The sequence below is a fragment of the Balaenoptera musculus genome, chromosome 2 (genome assembly GCF_009873245.2).
Source record: "Balaenoptera musculus isolate JJ_BM4_2016_0621 chromosome 2, mBalMus1.pri.v3, whole genome shotgun sequence".
NCBI classification, from domain to species: domain Eukaryota; kingdom Metazoa; phylum Chordata; class Mammalia; order Artiodactyla; family Balaenopteridae; genus Balaenoptera; species Balaenoptera musculus.
In genome coordinates this window covers 2,516,581-2,537,058 of record NC_045786.1, presented here as the reverse complement: position 1 = coordinate 2,537,058, position 20,478 = coordinate 2,516,581, and the positions used below count along the sequence as shown (strand labels likewise).

General features: G+C 44.5%; 1 protein-coding gene across 24 annotated transcripts in view; it reads right to left on the bottom strand.

Annotated features, from left to right (window-relative positions):
- Positions 1-11,053: 11,053 nt before the first annotated feature.
- SVIL (supervillin) overlaps positions 11,054-20,478 on the bottom strand; it is a 239,046-nt gene continuing 229,621 nt past the window's right edge. For 22 of the 24 annotated variants that reach the window (XM_036843972.1, XM_036843974.1, XM_036843978.1 and 19 more), the window contains 6 exons: positions 20,310-20,443; positions 17,371-17,526; positions 15,626-15,769; positions 14,193-14,317; positions 12,162-12,317; positions 11,054-12,062 (listed from right to left, as the gene is read on the bottom strand). In XM_036843972.1, coding sequence (XP_036699867.1) covers positions 11,976-12,062; positions 12,162-12,317; positions 14,193-14,317; positions 15,626-15,769; positions 17,371-17,526; positions 20,310-20,443 — 802 coding nt within the window. In that variant the 3' untranslated portion in view covers positions 11,054-11,975. The other 2 variants (XM_036843970.1, XM_036843963.1) reach the window with 2 other exon arrangements.

Below are 20,478 nucleotides of genomic sequence, written 5' to 3'. Positions count from 1 at the left end.
AACAGTGTAGGAGGGTTCCCTTTTCCCCACACCCTCTCCAGCATTTGTTATTTGTAGACTTGTTAATGATGGCCATTCTGACCAGTGTGAGCTGGTACCTCATTGTGGTTTTGATTTGCATTTCTCTAATTAGTGATGTTGAGCAGCTTTACATGTGCCTATTGGACATCTGTATGTCTTCTTTGGAGAAATGTCTATTTAGGTCTTCTGCCCATTTTTTGATTGGGTTGTTTGTTTTTTTGTTGTTGAGTTGTATAAGCTGTTTGTATATTTTGGAAATAAAGCCCTTGTCAGTCACATCATTTGCAAATATTTTCTCCCATTCCAAAGGTTGTCTTTTCGTTTTGCTCATGGTTTCCTTTGCTGTGCAAAAGCTTCTAAGTTTGATTAGGTCCCATTTGTTTATTTTTCTTTTTGTTTCTATTGTCTTGGGAAACTGACATAAGAAAACACTGATATGATTTATGTCAGAGAATGTTTTGCTTATGTTCTCTTCTAGGAGTTTTATGGTGCCATGTCTTATATTTAAGTCTTTAATCCATTTTGAGTTTATTTTTGTGCATGTTGTGAGGGTGTGTTCTAACTTCATTGATTTACATGCAGCTGTCCAACTTTCCCAGCACCACTTGCTAAAGAGACTTTTTCCCATTTTATATTCTTGCCTCCTTTGTTGAAGATTGACTATAGGTGTGTGTGTTTATTTCTGGGCTCTCTGTTCTGTTCCGTTGATCCGTATATTCTGTTTTTGTACCGGTACCACACTGTTTTGATTACTGTAGCTTTGTAATATTATCTGAATTCTGGGAGAGTTATGCCTCCTGCTTTGTGTTTTTCCCCTCAGGATTGCTGGGGCATTTCTGGGTCTTTTATGGTTCCATATAAATTTTTGGATTATTTGTTCTAGTTCTGTGAAAAATGTCATGGGTAATTTGATAGGGATTGCATTAAATCTGTAGATTGCTTTGAGTAGTATTGCCATTTTAACAATATTCTTCCAATTCAAGAGCATGGGATATCTTTCTTCCATTTCTTTGAATCATCTTCAATTTCCTTTACTACTGTTTTATAGTTCTCAGCATATAAGCCTTTCACCTCCTTGCTCAGGTTTATTCCCATGTATGTTTTTGGGGGGGTGCAATTTTTTTTTTTTAATTTTTATTTATTTATTTATGGCTGTGTTGGGTCTTCGTTTCTGTGCGAGGGCTTTCTCTAGTTGTGGCAAGTGGGTGCCACTCTTCATCGCGGTGCGCGGGCCTCTCACTATCGCGGCCTCTCTTGTTGCGGAGCACAGGCTCCAGACGCGCGGGCTCAGCAATTGTGGCTCACGGGCCCAGTTGCTCTGTGGCATGTGGGATCTTCCCAGACCAGGGCTCGAACCCGTGTCCCCTGCATTCGCAGGCAGATTCTCAACCACTGCGCCACCAGGGAAGCCCGGGGGGGTGCAATTTTAAGAGGTATTATTATTTTTTTACATTCCATTTCTGATATTTCATTGTTGGTGGAAAGAAATGCAACTGATAACTGTATGTTAATCTTGTACCCTTCTACCTTGCTGAATTCGTTTATCAGTTCTAGTAGTTTTTGTGGGGAGTCCTCAGGGTTTTCTATATATAGTATCATATCATCTGCATATAGTAACAGTTTTACCTCTTCCCTTCCAATTTGGATAACTTTTATTTCTTTTTCTTGTCTGATTGCTGTGGGTAGGACTTCCAGTACTGTGTTGAATAGAAGAGGTGATTGTGGGCATCCTTGTCTTGTTCCAGACTTTAGCAGGAAGGCCTTCAGCTTTTCACGTTGAGTATTATATTGGCTGTGGGTTTGTCATAAATAGCTTTTATTATATTGAGATATGTTCCCTCTATACCACCTTTGGTAAGAGTGTTTTTAATCATGAATGAACGTTGAAGGCTTTTTCTGCATCTGTTGAGGTGATCATGTGGTTTTTGTCTTTTGTTTATGTGGTGTATTACATTGATTGATTTGTATATGCTGAACCATCCTTGTGAACTAGGGATGAATTCCACTTTGTCCTGGTGTATGATCTTTTTTATGTGTTGTTGGATTCAGTTGGCTAATATTTTGTTGAGAATTTTTGCATCTATATTCATCAAAGATATTGGCCTGTAACTTTTTTTTTTTTTTTGGTGGTATCTTTGTCTGGTTTTGGTATCAGGGTGATGGTGGCTTCATAGAATGTCTTTGGGAGTGTTCTCTCCTCTTCAGTTTTTTGGAAGAGTTTGAAAAGGATCCGTATAAGTTCTTCTTTGTATGTTTGGTAGAATTCCCCTGTGAAGCCATCTGGTCCTGGACTTCTGTTTGTAGGGAGTTGTTTTTTTTGTTTTTTGTTTTTTTTTTTAGTTACAGATTCTCTCTCACTTCTAGTGATTGGTCTGTTCAAATTATCTGTTTCTTCTTGATTCAATTTTGGTGGGCTGTACGTTTCTAGAAACTTGTCCATTTCTTCTAGGTTGTTGTATTTGTTGGCATATAATTGTTCATAGTATTCCCTCGTGGTTTTTTGTATTGCTGCAGTATCAGTTGTTATCTCTCCATTTTCATTTCTTATTTTGTTTCTTTGGGTTTTCTCTCTTTTCTTCTTGGTGAGCCTGGCCAGAGGTTTGTCGATCTTGTTTACCCTTTAAAGAACCAGCTCTTGGTTTTATTGCTTTTTTTTTTATTGTTTTTAATCTCTATTTTATTTTTTTCCTCTCTGATCCTTATTATTTCCTTCCTTCTGCTGACTTTAGGTTTTGTTTGTTCTTCTTTTTCTAATTATTTAAGTGGTAGGTTAGGTTGTTTAGTTGAGATTTTTCTTATTTTTTGAGGAAGGCCTGTATCATTATGAACTTCCCTCTAAGAACTACTTTTGTTGCATCCCATAGATTTTGTATGGCTGTATTTTCATTGTCATTTGTCTCAAGGTATTTTAAAATTTCCTCTTTGATTTCATCTTTGATCCACTGGTTTTTTAGTAGCTTGTTGTTTAGTCTCCATGTAATCATTTTTTTCTCATTTCTTTTTCTGTGGTTAATTTCTAGCTTCATGCTGTTGTTGTCAGAAAAGATGCTTGAGATAATTTCTATACTCTTAAAATTTGTTGAGGCTTGTTTCATACCCTAGTATGTGGTCAATCCTAGAGAATGTTCCATGTGCACTTGAAAAGAATGTAGATTTTGGTGTTTTTGGATGTAATGTCCTGAAAAATCAGTTAAGTCTACCTGTTCTATTGTGTCATTTAGGATCTCTGTTGCCTTATTGATTCTCTGTCTGGAGGATCTGTCCACTGATGTGAGTGGGGTGTTAAAGTCTCCTACTGTTATTGTATTTCTATCAATTTCTCCCTTTGTGTCTGTTCGTATTTGTTGTATTTGGGTGCTCCTATATTAGGTGTATATATGTTGACAAGTGTAAAATCCTCTTCTTGTATTGATGCATTTATCACTATATAGTGTTCTTCCTTATCTTTCTTTATGGCCTTTGTTTTAAAGTCTATTTTGTCTGATATGAGTACTGCTACCCCTGCTTTCTTGTCATTTTTGTTTGCATGAAATATCTTTTTCCATTCCCTCACTTTCAATATATGTGTGTGCTTTGCCCTAAAGTATGTCTCTTGTAGGCAGCATATTGTAGGTTCCAGTTTTTTAATTTTTATCCAGTCTGCCATTCTGTGTCTTTTGATTGGAGCATTTAGTCCATTGACATTTAAGGTAATTATTGATAGATATGTATTTATTGCCATTTTAAACCTTGTTTTCCCATTGATTTTATATTTCTTCCTTGTCTCTTTTTCTTTATGTTTTTCCTATTGTGGTTTGGTGATTTTTTTTTTATTATACTTATGTTCTTTTCTTTTTGGTTTTGTGAATCTATTTTATGTTTTTACTTTGTGGTTACCCTGTTTTTCAAATATGTTAATCCCTTCCTATTATCTACTTGCCTTAGACTGGCAGTCATATAGGCTCAGACACATTCTAGGAAAAAAGAAACTTACATGTCCTTACTCTTCTCGCCACACTTGATGACTTTGACGTCCTCTTTTAACCCTTCGTGGATGTCCTCTTTTACCCCTTCGTGTTCGTCCTTTTGCTGTTCATCGTGGTTATCGTCACTTTCACAGAAGGTTTTTGATTTGATTTTTGTTTTTTTAATCTGTGTACTGGCTCATTTAAGTGATTTGCTTTCCAATTGTGATTTTCTCTTTCGTATAGATTCTTACTTGTTTTCTATTTAGAAAAGACCTTTCAATATCTCCTTTAGAATAGGTTTAGTATTGCTGTATTCTTTTAGTTTTTGCTTGTCTGAGAAACTCTTTAACTCTCCTCCTATTCTAAATGATAATCTTGCTGGGTAGAGTATCCTAAGCTGCAGATTTTTTCCCTTTCAGGACTTTGAATATACCTTGCCACTTCCTTCTGGCCTGCAACGTTTCTGTAGAAACGTTGTTTCCCTTGTAATTAACTCTTTGTTTTTCTCTTGCTGCCTTTAGAATCCTCTCTTTAACTTTTGCCATTTTTATTATAAAATGTCTTGGTGTAGGTCTGTTTCGGTTTATTTTGTTTGGGATCCTCTGTGCTTCCTGTACCTGGATGTCTGTTTTCTTCTTTAGGTTTGGGATGTTTTCTGCCATAATTTCTTCAAATATATTTTCGATCCCCTTTTCTCTTTCTTCCCCTTTTGGAATCCCTATTACATGTAGATTGGTACACTTTATATTATCTCATAGGTCTCAGATTGCTTTCTTTTTTTTTTTTTTTAATTTGGCTTTCTGTCTGCTATCCTGATTGGGTGATTTCCATTATTCTATCTTCCAGGTCACTTATTCTTTCTTCTGCATTATTAATTCTGCTATTCATTGCCTTTAGCTCAGCTTTCATCTCTGCAAATGAGTTTTCTCATTTTTCTTGCTTACTCGTTATATCTTCTAGTTCCTTTTTTTTACAGTAATCTGCATTTCTGTCGATAGCCTTTCTTAATTCCTTCAGTATTTTCATTATCTCCTTTTTGAAATTGGTGTCTATTAAACTGAAGAGGTCTGTTTCATTGTTATTTCTGGGAAATTCTCTTGGTCTTTTCACTGGTGTAGTGGTTCCCCTGCTTCTTCATTTCACTCATATGTCTCTTACTCTGGGAGTTTAGGAGAAGCAGTTATCTGCTGTGGTCTTGGAGGGCCGTTTGTATGCGGGAGCGACCCTGTGTAGCTTGTGTGGGTTTAATAGACTTGGCGTGCAGGTGTTTTTAGTAATGACGCCCGTCGCCTGCTTCCTCGGCGTGTGCTGATCATCGTCCCCGTATAGGGGGTGTGCAGACGTGGTGGCCGACGCCCAGTCCTGGGGTTCTTGGTGGCTGGGGAGGCCCAGGCCTGCCCCCGGAGCATGCGAGGGGAGTGGAGGCGGCTCTCGACCACTGCTGGAGCCCGTGCGGGCGGCGTCCTGCCCTCTGCGCGTGCGTGCACAGGGAAGAAGGCTACGATCCAGGTCCCGCCCCTTCCTTCGTGCACCCCCCAAACAGTCGCGCCTGGCCTCTAAGGCGGCCCATGCTTCCTCTGCCTACACCCTCAGTTGCGGTTGCACCAGATGCCAGCCTGCCCGGGCTGCTTCTGCACAGCCAACCCAAGTCCCCTCTCTGGGTCTGACCTCCGAAGCCCGAGTTCCAGCCCCCAGCCCCCAGCCGCGCCGGCGGACTCGTGCCTCAGGCTGGGGGTGCAGCGCGGCAGCGCTGACTGTCTGTGCAGTTCTCCCTCTGCTCTGGCTGCCGCACACCGGCTGCCGTGCTCTCCTCTGAGGCTCTGAAGCTCCCCGTGTCCCGGCTGGTCTCCCCGTCTCCTCTTCCTTAGCTTCCTCCCCCGGGCACAGGTCCCATCCCGATTCCTTTCTTCCTTTCCTTCTTTCTTCCTACCCGGGTACGTGGAGATTTTCTTGCCCTTTCAGCAGTCTGAGGTCTTCTGCCAGCGTTCAGTAGGTGTTCTGTGAGACTCGTTCCACGTGTAGATGTATTTCTGATGCATTTGTGGGAGAAGGTGAGCTCCACATCCTACTACTTCTCCATCTTGATCGCTTCCCCCTGCATTGACTTTTTATAAGTAAAGGAGGAAGTAAAGTAGGGCTTTTTCTTTGGGTCAAACACTGTACCAATATATTCAATTTCCCATTATTTCAGTTCTCAGTTTGACGTTCCGTTATTCGCATTTGAATCATGACCTTGACCTTGACTTGTGATTGTCCCCCTGACCCTTACTAGTCGCTCACCACACTGCTGGTCTGCTTCGCACAGAGGCCTGTATTGAGGCTTCTGGCCCTGACTCTGGATCTGGGTCTCAGATCAAGAAAGGCCTTTGAAAACCAATCCCCAAATCCTCCCTGTGGGCCCTGGCTGGGTGCCGCCCACCCCGCCCTCTGTGAGGAGCACTGAATGCTGATCTGGGCCTTCACACTGTGCCCCACGTGACCGCAGAACCTCACACACACCCAGATCAACATCCAGAGACCAGCGTCGGAGCCCTACTGTTGATGGGAGATGAACGTGCCAAAGAACAAATGCAATTTTTCCCTTGGAAAAAACCCAAAACATGAGCATACATCTCTATGTTAGTTGATGTAAAGAAGAATCTAGAAGACTATAAATCAAACTACTAAAGTACCTGTATATGGGAAGGGGTGACGAAGACACTGTCTGTGGCCGAGCTTGAGTCAGGCTACTCTGAGCCTGTCCTCGGGCGTGGCCTCCAGGACAGGCCCACCTGTAGCAAGGTCCTCACCCTTGTTATCTGATCGGGTGTCTCCACCATCCCCAAGGTGGCGTCTGGTCACCCTGACCTGCATTCAGCAAGAGTCCTCTTAGGTTGATGTGGCCAGCCCCCCCCCCCCACCCTGCTGTTTCCTCTTAGTGATCCTCCGTCCACTGATGCCCACACCTCCACCTCTGCTTCTTCACTGGGAATCCCCACTCTTCCTTCTGTGTCTGGAGTTGAGCCCAGTCTCTCTCTCCTTCAGCAGCGGCCCCTACACCTATCAGGACTGTCCTGAGTAACGTCTGCCGTCCTGTCTTTTTTTGGGGGGCGGGGGAGGGCACAGCTCACAGCTTGTGGGATCTTAGTTCCCCAACCAGGGATTGAACCCGGGCCTCCTGCAGTGGAAGCGCTGAGTCCTAACCACCAGACCACCAGGGAAGTTCCTGCCTTCCTGTCTTGACCAGTGTCGTGAATGATTACTTCTTTAACAGCAAGAATAGCTATGATTTTCCATCCCTAAATTATGTATCTCCTTACAATGCTGACATTTCCCACATAGATCGGTGTTACTATGTTTTTGAAGCAGCACCCTCGTGGCATGACGTCATATGCTGTAGAATACACCTACGCGAGTGCACAGCTCAGTACGTTCTAGTGCTTTTGCAGAGTTGGGCCGCCATGACCAGAATCCAGCTCTAGACCATTTCCGTCAGCCCCCCCGCCCCCCAGAAAAGTTCCCTGGTGCTCATCCCCAGTCCCCTGCACCCCCATCTCCATCTCGAGCCGCCACTGATCTGTCTAAATGGGTTTGCCTTTTCAGGAAATTCCATATAAATGGAATTGAACAATATGTGGCCTTTTGTGTCCGTCTTCTTTCACTGAATGACGTTTCTTTCTTTTTCCCCCCATTTATTTATTTAAATGTTACTGGAGTGTAGTTGATTTACAATGTTGTGTTAGTTTCAGGTGTACAGCAAAGCGATTCAGTTAGACATATACATATATTCATTCTTTTTCAGATTCTTTTCCCATATAGGTTATCACAGAATACTGAGTAGAGTTCCCTGTGCTATGCAGTAGGTCCTTGTTGATTATCTATCGTATATATAGTAGTGGTGTGTGTATGTTAATCCCAAGCTCCTGATTTATCCCTTCCCCCCATTTTTCCCTTTGGTAACCCTAAGTTTGTTTTTGATATCTCTAAGTCTGTTTCTGTTTTGTAAGTAAGTTCATTTGTATCATTTTTTAAAAAAATTAGATTCCACATATGAGTGATATCGTATGATATTTGTCTTTCTCTGACTTACTTACTTTAGTATGATAATCTCTAGGTCCATCCAGGCTGCTGCAAATGGCATTATTTTGTTCTTTTTTTATGGCTGAGTAATATTCCATTGTATATATGTACCACATCTTCTTTATTCATTCCTCTGTCGATGGACATTTAGGTTGCTGCCATGCCTTGGCTATTGTAAATAGTGCTGCTATGAACATAGGGGTGCAGGTATCTTTTCGAATTATGGTTTTCTCCAGATATCTGCCCAGGAGTGGGATTGCGGGATCATATGGTAGGTCTATTTTTAGTTTTTTAAGGAACCTCCGTACTGTTCTCCATAGTGGCTGTATCAGTTTACATTCCTACCAACAGTGCAAGAGGGTTCCCTTTTCTCCACATCCTCTCCAGCATTTATTGTGTGTAGACTTTTTGATGATGGCCATTCTGACCGGTCTGAGGTGATACTTCAGCGTAGTTTTGATTTGCATTTCTCTGATAATTAGTGATGTTGAGCATCTTTTCATATGCTTTTTGGCCATCTGTATGTCTTCTTTGGAGAAATGTCTATTTAGATCTTCTGCTCATTTTTTGACTTGGTTGTTTATTTTTTTGACATAGAGCTGTATGAGCTATCTGTGTATCTTGGAGATTAATCCCTTGTTGGTCGCTTCATTTGCAAATATTTTCTCGTATTCTGTGAGTTGTCTTTTTGTTTTGTTAATTTATGCTGTACAGCAAAGTGATTCAGTTATACATATATTTTTTCATTTTCTTTTCCATGATGGTTTATCACAGGATATTGAATATAGTTCCCTGTGCTATACAGTTGGACCTTGTTGTTTATCCGTCCTATATATGATAGTTTGCGTCTGCTAATCCCCAACTCCCAATCCTTGAATGATGTTTCTGAGGTCCATGCATGTTGCAGTGTGGATCAGTACTTTGTTCCCTTTCCTGTTGGATAGTATTTCACTGCGTGGATGTACGTTTTGTTTGTTTATCTATTTCTCAGTCGATGACAGGTGGGCTGTTTACAGGTTTGGGTTATTATGAATGAGGCTGCCGTGAACATCTGTGTACTACAAGTCTCTGTGTAGACAGTGTTACTTTTATAATCAGAAGGCAAGAAAACAAAAGTGAAGGGCCAAAACGGATTCTCAAGCTGTTGCTGGAATGCATCTCCTTTTACCAGAATGGGAGCTCTGCCACAAGTGGGACTGAAGTTTTAAAATAAGGAGAGAATGAAGCGGTCTCCTGAGCAGTCTTTGACCCTGACCCGGGCACAGCCCGAGAAGAACATATTGGGGCAACGGTTCCTGTCCTTTGGAACCTGGTTGTATTCCTGCGGTTCCTCCAGAGCCTCAGGACACATGTGACATCTTGTCTCCACCCAGATATCCGTTCCCCTCTTTAAAAGTCCTTGAGTTCAAATGCAGCAAATGAAGAAAACACCAACTGTTTTTAATAAAAATTCCCCAGATGGTTTGCCTTGGAGTGGCACTGGAGAAGGGGTGCAGCCCAGCTGGTTGAGTTGTTGAGATTTAGCGTGCCATGTGTTCAGGTGGGGTCCTTTCCCAGGATGCAAAGGTCATGTCCTGCTACGAAGGGAAAAGGATCACAAAACCACATAAGAGAGGATCTAGTTCTGCAGGCCAGAGAGAGAGTTGGGAAACAGCTCAAGAAAAGAGGCAAAAAGTAATTATGAGATGCAAGACAGGGTGCCCTGTTTACAGAGAAGAGGCGAGAGGCAGACAAAGCACAGCGCTGGGGGACAGTGTTCAGTACCAGTGGATGTACGCGGTTTTAAAGCATTTGGGACAATTTGGGGTAATGGGTATTGCCGATGACTCTGTGTTATCCATCACACCTACAGCAGGCTGTCCTCTGGAAGTTCTCATCACAGCCCTGGTTACTTTCTGTGCATCTGAGGATCCAGGTGATTTCCTCGGACTGTCACGACGTAGGCAGCCCTGCATCTGTCTGACACTCACGGGCTGCCCGCCTGGCTCTGTGTACCCCTCTCTGCTCCTCTTTGCCTACTACCCGTGGGACACACAGTCTGAACCCCTCTCTCTACTTTTCCTTCTACATTTTTTCTTTGGGAGGTTCTACTTGCTTGGGTTGAACCTGTCATTTCTAGGTGCGTGACTACGTTCCTTAACTTCAACTCTCTTGCCTTCCTAAGTCCACTGCCATGACGGTAACATTGATAGCGGTGGGGATCTAGCCCTCCTCGCCAAGAATCCATCCTGGGAGGTGGGCAGTTATAGGATTGATTTCTTTTCCTTAAAAAAGAGGAGATCGAGGTGGGACAGTTCCGTGCCTGCCCAGTGTCACACAGTCATCAAGTGGTAGGGCCAGAGCGGGTAGAGACCCCTGACCCGGCGCAGTCCTGGGGCATGGGGGGCAGGGGCGGCGCTCATGAGTCAGCGACGGAGTGTAAGGAAATTCTGCGATTGACGTGTGAACTAAGACCACGGCGGGTGTTGGTAACTCACGGCGGGCTCTGTGGTCTTTGTTCAGAACCAGGGCTTTGGGGTTTGACTGACTGATTGAAGTACAGTTGATTTACCGTGTTGTGTTAGTTTCAGGTGTACAGCAAAGTGAGTCAGTTATATATATTCTTTTTCTTTTTATTGGGGTGTAGTTGGTTTACAATGTTGTGTTAGTTTCTTTTTCAGATTTTTTTCCCTTGGACCTAGGAGTTTAAGAACATAAGAGCTGGTGAGGAGCTTTTAACGCTTTCTAAATGCCTTATGTCTGCAGTGTTTTTAAAAAGGCACTGAGCTCTTGAATTTGAGATGCAGCTGTAGTTGAGGGTAAAGAGCTTCTGTTGAATGATGACTTGCAAAAATATGTTCTTCAACAACATAGGACTTAACAACTCATTTTATGGGCCGAATATCTGTCTATTATTTAGTCTTATAACCTTGTATTACATCTTGCCCTGAGCTAAATTAAAAGTTACGGCAGTTAATATTGAATCGTGGAATATTGGTACTAGGTTAACATTTACAAAAAAATATTTTTCAGAAAGGAACTCAGTGTGAACCAATCAATTCATAGTCGTGTTTATTCTGAAGCTTTTATTTTGGAGTCTTCCACCGCCAAATGACACATTTAATTTTTACAACAACAGGTATTAGAAATTGAGATTCTTTTTAAAATTTCTACCATTTCAGAGTAAAATTGTAGAGAATGTTCCAAACCATCGTCAAAAAATGCAGAGCAAACTTTTCTGTATATAAACTGTACATAAAACAAGGCACTATACATTTGGGGGCGATATTAAGGTAGAAAGGTGGATTTGCACAGATCTTAAGGGCCTGTGCCTGGAAGTATAAATTCTTTGTTCATCTTAGCACCGGAAGCAGCACTCAGAACGAGTCAGACCTGACTTAACGCTGAAGGAGACGCCTCTGAACGTGGGTGAAGGTACACGTTGGTGGCAGAACTAATTCAACAGAAGCAACTACCTTTTAATATTATTTTGACACCAAAAAAAAACCTTAAAAGTGAATGAATACATATTGCTTTGTTAAATACATATTTGATTTATACGGTGTTTATATAAATATATATATATTTAGAATCCACAAACTATCAAAATAACACTTTATAAAGGGAACTGCTTCAAAAAAAAAAAATAACAGGCAACGCTTAGCAGGAGCAGGAGGGCAGTGCCGTGGCCGCTGCTGAGGACCCACCGTGAGTGCACGTAGGGATACGGATGCCTTATGAGCGCCATCTGCTGAATTGTGGGTGTGTTCCAGAGACTTTTCTGGAACATTTACAAAATACACAACTCCCAAACAAGCAGGAGAGCTGGTCGCTTCAGGTTTCGAAAACGCGGATGAAGAAATATTTTTTAAAGGACTAGCCATGCCCCGCTTCCAAAAAAACCGCATCCATTTTCCTGGTCCAGCAGTACTGAAAGTGACAACAGAGGTTCCTCCAGCATCTCATGGCTCAGAACAGACCTTTTGCTTTCTTCAGGTTCACCTGCTTCCAGGCAGGCAGTGCACTGTATTCGTCTCGGGTCATGTCTAGTGCAAACTGGAAGGAGGGAAAGAAATGCCCTGAGTGAAAGGACCCTCCGACAAGCCACGCATGCTGTGCTCAAACAAACACTGTCCCACCTGAAGAAGCGCTTACCTCGAAATCCTCGTCGGTGAGATAAATCTCCAGCTTCAGAGGGTCAACTCCCTCGGGCAGGGGCCTGGCTAGGAGGTCGGCCAGTGGATAAATGGTTTTACACAGCTTGGCTAAGACATCTTCCACCAGGGTGATCTGATTTGAAACTTCCGTGTCCTGGAGAAGAGGAGGGGGCAGAGAGGGGGACCTCCGTGTCCCACATCTGAACACACTTCATCATGTGCCTGAAAACATGGCCCCCCCTGGCCCATCTGCACCGCAGCCTGGAGACTCCGCTCGGGGAGACGAGGCTCTGAGATGCCATCTCACCCTGGCACGGCATTTCAGATGCATCAGGAAAAAAGTTTAGGGACTATCACACGAGTGAATTATCCAGAAGATGATTAAATGTGAAGTTGAAACGCTGGAAGCATGCAAACAATGGAATTTGTTTACAAATATTTAAAAACAATTAACCTGAAAAGGAATCACCCCCCTCCACCCCCTCAGACCCCATCTCTTAATCCTCAATAGAAAAAGGAGGTAAGAAAATGCATCTAGGCTATGCTGGGGCTGAATTGAGGTCTTTTTTGTTTTTAAACCACTGTGTGCATTTCATCTGGACAGGTTATTCCGGGTGAACGATCTTCCTCTGTTAACCCTGGGACCCTCAGTGGGCTGCCTCCTTTGCGTGGAGGTGTGTGTGGGGGAATGATGTGAATTCAGCAGCACACAGACTAGGGATCGGGGGCGGGTGGCAGAGGGAACGCGTCAGAGATCGGGGCGAGCTTCTCCGTGTGTCGGTGCCTCGGCTAATTCGCCGCTGAAATGGCGATGAGCAGCAGCTGGATCTTAGTGGACTGTTGTGGAAATTGAAGGCGAAGCTGAGTGCAGTGGTTGGAGCAGTGCCCGGCACAGAGCGGCTCTCAGTGAATTCTCATCACGACTTGCCCGACGGCCCGCGGGCTGTACAGGACTCCCCAGAGCACCCCCGGGGGTCTGCAGGGCACACGGGACAATGGCAGTGATTGACGTAATTGAACTTGGACCGCAGCAACGGGGCTCGTAACCCCTAGAGCTCTGAGGTGTCCTGGGTCACACGTTCATCATGGATAGAGCCACCTCGCCATGCCTGTCAGCTCCCAGGCGGCCTGAGCCCGCATCTGTGAAGATCTGGGCTCCAGGGAGCGAGCTTAGGGTCACCAGCAGAGATGAAGCAGGCCCTCTCCGTGGTCGAGCAGCAGCGCACTTCTGCTGTTTGTTTAAACTTATCCAGACCTCCTATCAAATACCCCTCCACGTCATCTCCGCCAGGGAAGCGGCCCTCCTCCTACACGGTGAGAAAATCTGAACAGAACAGACCTGTCTCCCACAACACCGAAAACGCCCTTGGGATTGCTACTGCGAGCAGCGTTCAAAACTCACACCTTGAGAAATCCTACACAGCGGCAGTCAGGTTCCTCCTTTCGGTGCAGCTGGAAAGGATAACCTTCTGGCTCATAACACGTGTGGTGAGTAGAGGTTGCGATCAGCGCCCCGTGGAGACACCAGGTGGTCTCATGAAGGCCAGGAGGAATGGGGAGCCGAGCCCTACCCCGCAGGACGGGCTCGCAGCACCTCCAACTCCCTGACTCAGCTGAGCAGTGACTTCACCACGGGCCTATTTCGTGTCTCCTCCGACCCAGCGTTAGGGTCTGAGACCCGGGGCCCTTTTGCGGTGCCTTATATGGACTTGGAGAAGCAACGGATCTTTAGCTAGCAGGAGGAAGAGACGGCTCTTTTTATTTACGCGTCATCTCCAAATTAATTAAATTCACCTTTGCTTTTAAGTGTTTGAACGTAAGCTGTGTGTAGAAAATTACCAAAATATTTCCACTGACTTCTCCTTAGGCTTTTCCTCTTCCTGAGCTGATTCTACGTAGACTGTTTAACGTGTTGTGAACAAGGAAACGTGTTCCCCCGTGAAAATGCCATTGGCTGCTTCTCCCCAGGTGAAGTCCTCCCACAGTCCGAAAGGTAGGGGGCCCCTCGACAGGGAAGGGGCGTGCTCACCATTTCTGTGATTTCTGCAATGTCTTCTCTGTGCTCCCAGCTGGGAAACATGTTGGTGAAGGTCAGGGGCTCCAGACCGGCGTGGATGAGGTAAGACTTGGGGGGCGGCTTCTTGAGGTTTTTTCCTGCGGTCACACAGAAGGCAGATGTCACAGACCCAGCGTGGCCCCGATGGCCCTGGCTTTCTCTCATTTCCCCTGAAATTTTTTCCTTGTTTGCATCTCTTGACTTCAGGGTTAAAATGGAAGTTGTGAGTAGTTGTAACCCCTCCCCGCCATGATGTTTACAAAAAATGTTAATCTCATGCATGTGACTGTGCATAAAATTGCGTGGGATCGACCTGACTTTAAACTTCCTGAACCTAACAGAACACTTCTGGGTCCCTGGATGGGAGAAAAGAAAGCCTCTCTCTGTGGCGTCTGGGTGGGACCTTTCCCTCCTCCTGGACTCGCCTGTGAAGTATTCGTCCGATTTCCTAACCCAGCCTTGAGTTCGGTGTGAATTAACCAGCTAATGACAGCATTTTAGAAGCTACTTTAGCTTAAACATTTGGTGGGAAGTTTATTAAGTTATTTTTTACGAAAGAGCTTTCCAAGAGAAAATCAGCTGTACGTATTCAGTAATAGTAATCAATGAAATCTTAAAAATTCAGGTAAGAAATTAATCACTGGCATCTTCATTTTATATAAAAGACCAGACGTTTCAGGTGGATGGTATAGTAGAAAAGCCATGAATTGACTACAGATCTTTCTTTTTAGGTAAAACACTAAACAGAATAACAGATGACAGAAAAGTTGCCGTGGGCCTTCCAGCCCGTTTGGGGGTGCTCTCTACCCCCTGACGGGGTGACACTGCGTGAGGACAGTGCGTGGATGGGGCCTGGTGTCCCACAGCATGATTAATCCTGAGTGCAGAAGGCATCCCACAACTCGGCCGTTAACCTCGAGGGTGACAAGTTATTCGGCCTCATAATATAAAAGAGAAAAATGATATTCACTAGTTTGTTTAAGGGGGAGGGGCCATATGGGGGAGGGGGTTAAAAGGTACAAACTATTAGGTATAAAATCTGCTACCAGGGTATATTGTACAACACGGGGAGTATAGGCCAGTATTTTATAGTAACTATAAATGGAGTACAACCTTTAAAAATTGTGAATCACTATATTGTACACCTGTAACTAATATTCTACATCAACTCTACTTCAATTTAAAAAAATGAAATCTCATTCATGCTGGCAGCTGAGAATGTACTAATCTCAAAAGTAATAAGCCTCAAAAAAATTCAAGGGAAAGCAGTTGGTTTCAGGGCTGTCTGCCGGCTTTATCCAGGCTGCTGGCGCCCGTGGAAAGGGAAGCGTGGTCTGGGATTCTGAGCAAGTCTGCAGAGAGCCAGCGGGTGCCGGGATGGAGGGTCCCCTCTGCCGCGGCCTCACCTCGGCAGTACTGCAGCACCGTCTCCATGGCGCTCTTCCGGTCCGAGGCCCAGCGGATGCGGGCGGAGCCAGTGATCTTGTTCTCTATGGGCCACCAGCCCTGCCAGAGGTACACCTCGTGGTGATTGTCAACAAGGAAAAGTGCTGCGAGGGCGGAGCAGAGCAGACAGTCAGGGGCTCTGCCCCACACCGAACCGACGCCTCCCTCCCTGCCGCCTTGGTCAGCGTGAGAATCCCCTTGGCAGGTAAACTCAGGGCCACGGGGAGGGTGCCCCTGGTGTCTTGGCCCTTTGAACGGTGAATCAGGAGATGCCTCGAGGCAGAGCAGTGGCGTTGATGAGGTGGGCTCTTTCCTCCCTCTCCCCCATGCCTTCCCCCTTTGCCCCTCCTGCAGCCGCCCTCTGGGTCCTGGCCGGTTGAGAAGAGTGGGACAGATGACACACGTGACCCCCAAGGGGTCGTCAGCACCGCTGATCCCCAAAATGCGTGCTGAACACTGGGGAGTACATCACGCTTGCCCTCGGGTCACCAGCGGTCATGGCCCACGCAGGGCTGCTCTGCAGGCGGTCTGAGTCCCTGGTTCTTTCAGGGAGGAACGGGCTTCGGAAATCAAGTGCTGCTCCCTTTTCTCTCCAGCAGACCGTCAGCCTGACGCTTCCACGTGGTCAAGGGCTCCCACACCCGCCAGCCCGGCTCGCCTGAGTCCTTTCCTAGCCTGCATCTCAGAATTCTGTGATAATCACTCTGTGATAATCACATGCCTGAAAAGCCCAGTGGAGGCTGAAGACCCATCCTGAGCCTCAGGACGAAGAGGTGGGTAGCAGCCCCTTTTAAGACACTGGCTAATAGTTCCCCAGTATGACCCTGTGACCGTGTGCACCGTCGAGGTTTTTAGGTGGTGACCGGGGCTGCCTGAGTCCGGGAGGTTCCTGGTGCCACTCCAGGCTCTTGTAATATGAGAGCAGAGATGCTGTGAGGCCGGGGCAGCCGACCTCAGCCTCAAGTGTCTCTACCGCCTGGTCTCTGGTGACTGTGACTGTCCCACGACAAGAGCGCACAGCTTCTGCCTTGAGGTGGCAGTCAAGTGGATACAGCCCTGACCTTGGAATCAGAAGACACGGGCCTTGGCCCTGCTGTGCAGCATGGCAGACACTGCTCTTTGGCTCACTCCACAGATACTCCCAACCCCCTGCTCCTTCGACTCTTGCAAGGTTCCCTTGCAGCTGGGGGATGGCCATGGGACAGAGCTCTGGCCAGGGGGATGTAAACGGAAGTCTGCTGGGGGCTTCTGGGAAAGCTTTTGCTTTATCTGGTGAGAGAGAGAGAGACATGGCCATCATTATTGCCCTTTTCCCTACTCTTCCTTCTGTTTTGAACAGAAACATGATGGCTGGAGCAGTGGCAGCCACATGGAGACCATGAAGCAGCAAGATGGAGGGAAGGCTGAGAGAACAGCAGAGACTCATGCCTGACACAGTTGCACTCAACCTATTCTTAACTGATGAATTTGGGTGAGTTGAGTAACTGAGGGTCAGTTTTTTACACTATAATATGTGATTGATGTCATCTTCCTTTGGGGGGGAGGTGTGAGGATTAAGTGAGATAATATAAAGATTAAATGAGATAATATTAAAAAGTGTACTTGGCAAATTAAAAACTGCTTATTAGATGCAAAAGTAAAAAGACTTTTTGGAAGGCGTGCCTTCTGCTGGCTCAGCACGACTACCCCCTTCTGTGGGCCATACCTGGCTGTGGGGCGCTGTACAGGTCTTCTTGCAGGAAGGGCATAGAATTGACCACAGAGGGGTCTCGGGCGGGATACATGAACTCCGTGGCTGAGAAATCGCCAGAGGAGCTGCTGAGGATGAACAGGCGGGGCGTGAAGTTAAAATTTCCAGGATCTTTGAAAGAAAAGAGAACAAAAGCTAAAGACAAAATATGCACCAAAGTAAATTCCAGGTGGATTGGAGAATTAATGTTTGTTAGACATGAAATGATCAAAGCATTGTAAAGTGTAAAAAGAGGTAAGATTTATCTGAACTTGGAGGTGGGGAAGGCCTTTTTAATCATAATTACAAAAGAAGTATAATTCAAGGAGAAGAGATTTATGCATTAACAACATAAAAATGAAAAATTACATTGTACAAAAAGCACCCCCAACCAAACAAAAACTAAAAGGCAAGTGACAAAATGGGAAATATGGAAACCTGTTAATATCCTTAGTAGTCTATAAAGGAATATAATAATGAAACAATAAATATCTAGAAAATGTGCTGAAGGCACAAATAAAATATTCACCTAAACGGAAGTACAAATGGCTAAAAAATACATATAGAAAGCGTTTAACAGTACTTCTAATTTAAAACATTAAGTTATAAGTGTTTAGATAGTAATTTCTACCATCAATGTTGGCAAACAGGAAAACGTAATAAACTGAGTGTATGATTGTGCTGTGAAACGTACACATCTGTGAATTGCTGGGGAGAGTGGAATTTGGTGCCAGTGTTCTGGTGACACTTGCTGATGTGTAACTGTAAGGCTTTTATAGTAACTTCAACAAAGGAGCTCCATGTCTAGGAATTTACCTTAACTAGAAATGAATGCAGATAATTCTTTTGAAAATTATTCGCAACTTTATTATTGTTAGAGAAAAACTGGAAAGAACTCAGCTCTCCAACTATAGGGCACAGACTAAGTAGAGAGTGGCAGATATACTCATGAAATACCCTGCAAGCCATTAAAAGTCTAAATATTAAAATAGGATTTGGGAAATTGTTCATAATAAATTAAGGGGAAAAAGCAGGTTGCAAAACAGTGTGTATAAATAAAGAATTCTGTCCAAATAAGTATTTATTGCGTAAAGAAATGTTAATTCTGGTTCACATCTTTGAAAGACGGGATTATAAGGATCTTATTTTCTTTCTTAATTTCTTTGTACTTTCAAACATTTCCCATCATCAATATGCAGTACAGTTAATCCTTGAACAACACAGGTTTGAACTGCACAGGTCCACTTAATACATGGAGATCTTTCAACAAATATACTGGAAAAATTTTTTGGAGATTTGTGACACTGAAAAAAACCTGCAGACAAACCGAATAGCCTAGAAATATTGAAAAAAGTAAGAAAATTTAGGTATGTCATGAATGCATCAAATATATGTAGATACTAGCCTGTCCTTACATAGGTATGAGGTGAGTGATGTTGAAAATAAAATGTGTTAGTTTTCTTACTGTTTTATAGCTTTGCTTTCAAAGAATTACATTACCGTACAGTATGCCTCTCTCTCTTATAATTGGGGAAGCTGTGTATCAGCCTATCATCACGGGTAAGTGATTTTTATAAAAATGTAACAGTGTTTCCAATACTTTATTATGAATAGGACTGTAACACTGTATGCCATAAAAATTTTATAACTGTTCAATAGTGTATATAGGCTGGGCAACTGTGAAGCAGTTGTATCAATGACACTAGCCAATTGTAAAGTAATCATATTGCTGCTTCTTCGTTATACCTGTATATATGAATTTTTTTCACGTTATCTTTTCATTTTTGATGTCTAGTGTTAGTAGTACGTATAACATCTATAGTGTTTTGTATCTAAGAGAATATTGATGTAGGTACTGACAAATGATTCATTTCGTAAACAGATGATGTAAATTTATGGTATCGATAAATACGATACAGTAAATGTAATTTCTCTTCCTTATGATTGTCTTAATAACATCTTTTCTCCAGCGTACTTTATGGTAAGAATTACAGTATTTAATACACATAACCTACAAACTGTGCGTTAACTCTTTATGTTCTCGGTAGGGTTCTCGGTCAGCAGTGGGCTATGAGTAGAGAAGTTTGGTGGGAGTTACAAGTTACATATGGATTTTCGACGTGTGTGTGTTTGTGTGTGTGCGGGGTTGGCCCTTAACCCCCATGTTGTTCAAGGGTCAACTGTACTTTAAAAACCTATGTAAAAGTTTGTAAAAGCTGAGAGGCAGTATGGTGGTGCGGTCATGAGGACATCCCACTGTCATCCAACCCGGGCAAGCTGATTAATCACCCCAGGCCTCGGTTTCCCCATCGGTGACCAGGGCAGCTTGTTGGGTTGTGAGCACTGAGTGAGTGAACGTCCAGCAGGTGTTTAGACAGGGCCTGGCTCGCCTTAACGGCTTAGTAATTGTTAGCTTTTTTCTTAACGTTATTCTGCACGTATGTCGATCTGTATTTTGTGTATTTAAAGACAAGACCGACCCACTCTCTCATTTAAACCCCACTATTTCCCTGCACCCTGGATGCCGGCTACACCGAAAGCGTCTTGTTCCAGAGCTTCACGCTGTGCTCAGCTCGTTTCCTGGAATGCTCCCCCCCTCCTTCACTTCTCTCCAAGCCACACCTACACCTCCAAGCCTCCGGTAAGTGCTGTCTTCCACGGAGCCCTGTGTGATTTTTCCCTGGTGGAAGAAATCTTCCTTCTTAGCTCTCCACCTCTGTCACCTGCACCTCTTTTCTGACACACACAGCTTTTCCTTGGCGTCAGGATCAGCCATATGTGTTATTTAGCCTCCTTGTCGTGTTGTCGGCCCCAGAGGAGTCGGCCTGGGTGTAGCTCCTGGCGTGCTGCACGGAGCACGCGCACGGAAACGCGCAGAGTGAGCTGGTGCCCGAGGCGCCGGGGCCGGGGGTTACCTTGGAGCATGCAGTCGTAGGCCTTCCGGTCTCTCCTCCCCAGAGCGTCCCAGAATCCCAGGGGCTCCGATCCTTCGTCACACTCGTGAATTGTCACTTTGCTGCTACTGTGCAGCCCGGCCTCCAGGGGACATCTGCACAGAGAGAGTCCGAGAGTTTTTATCAGGCC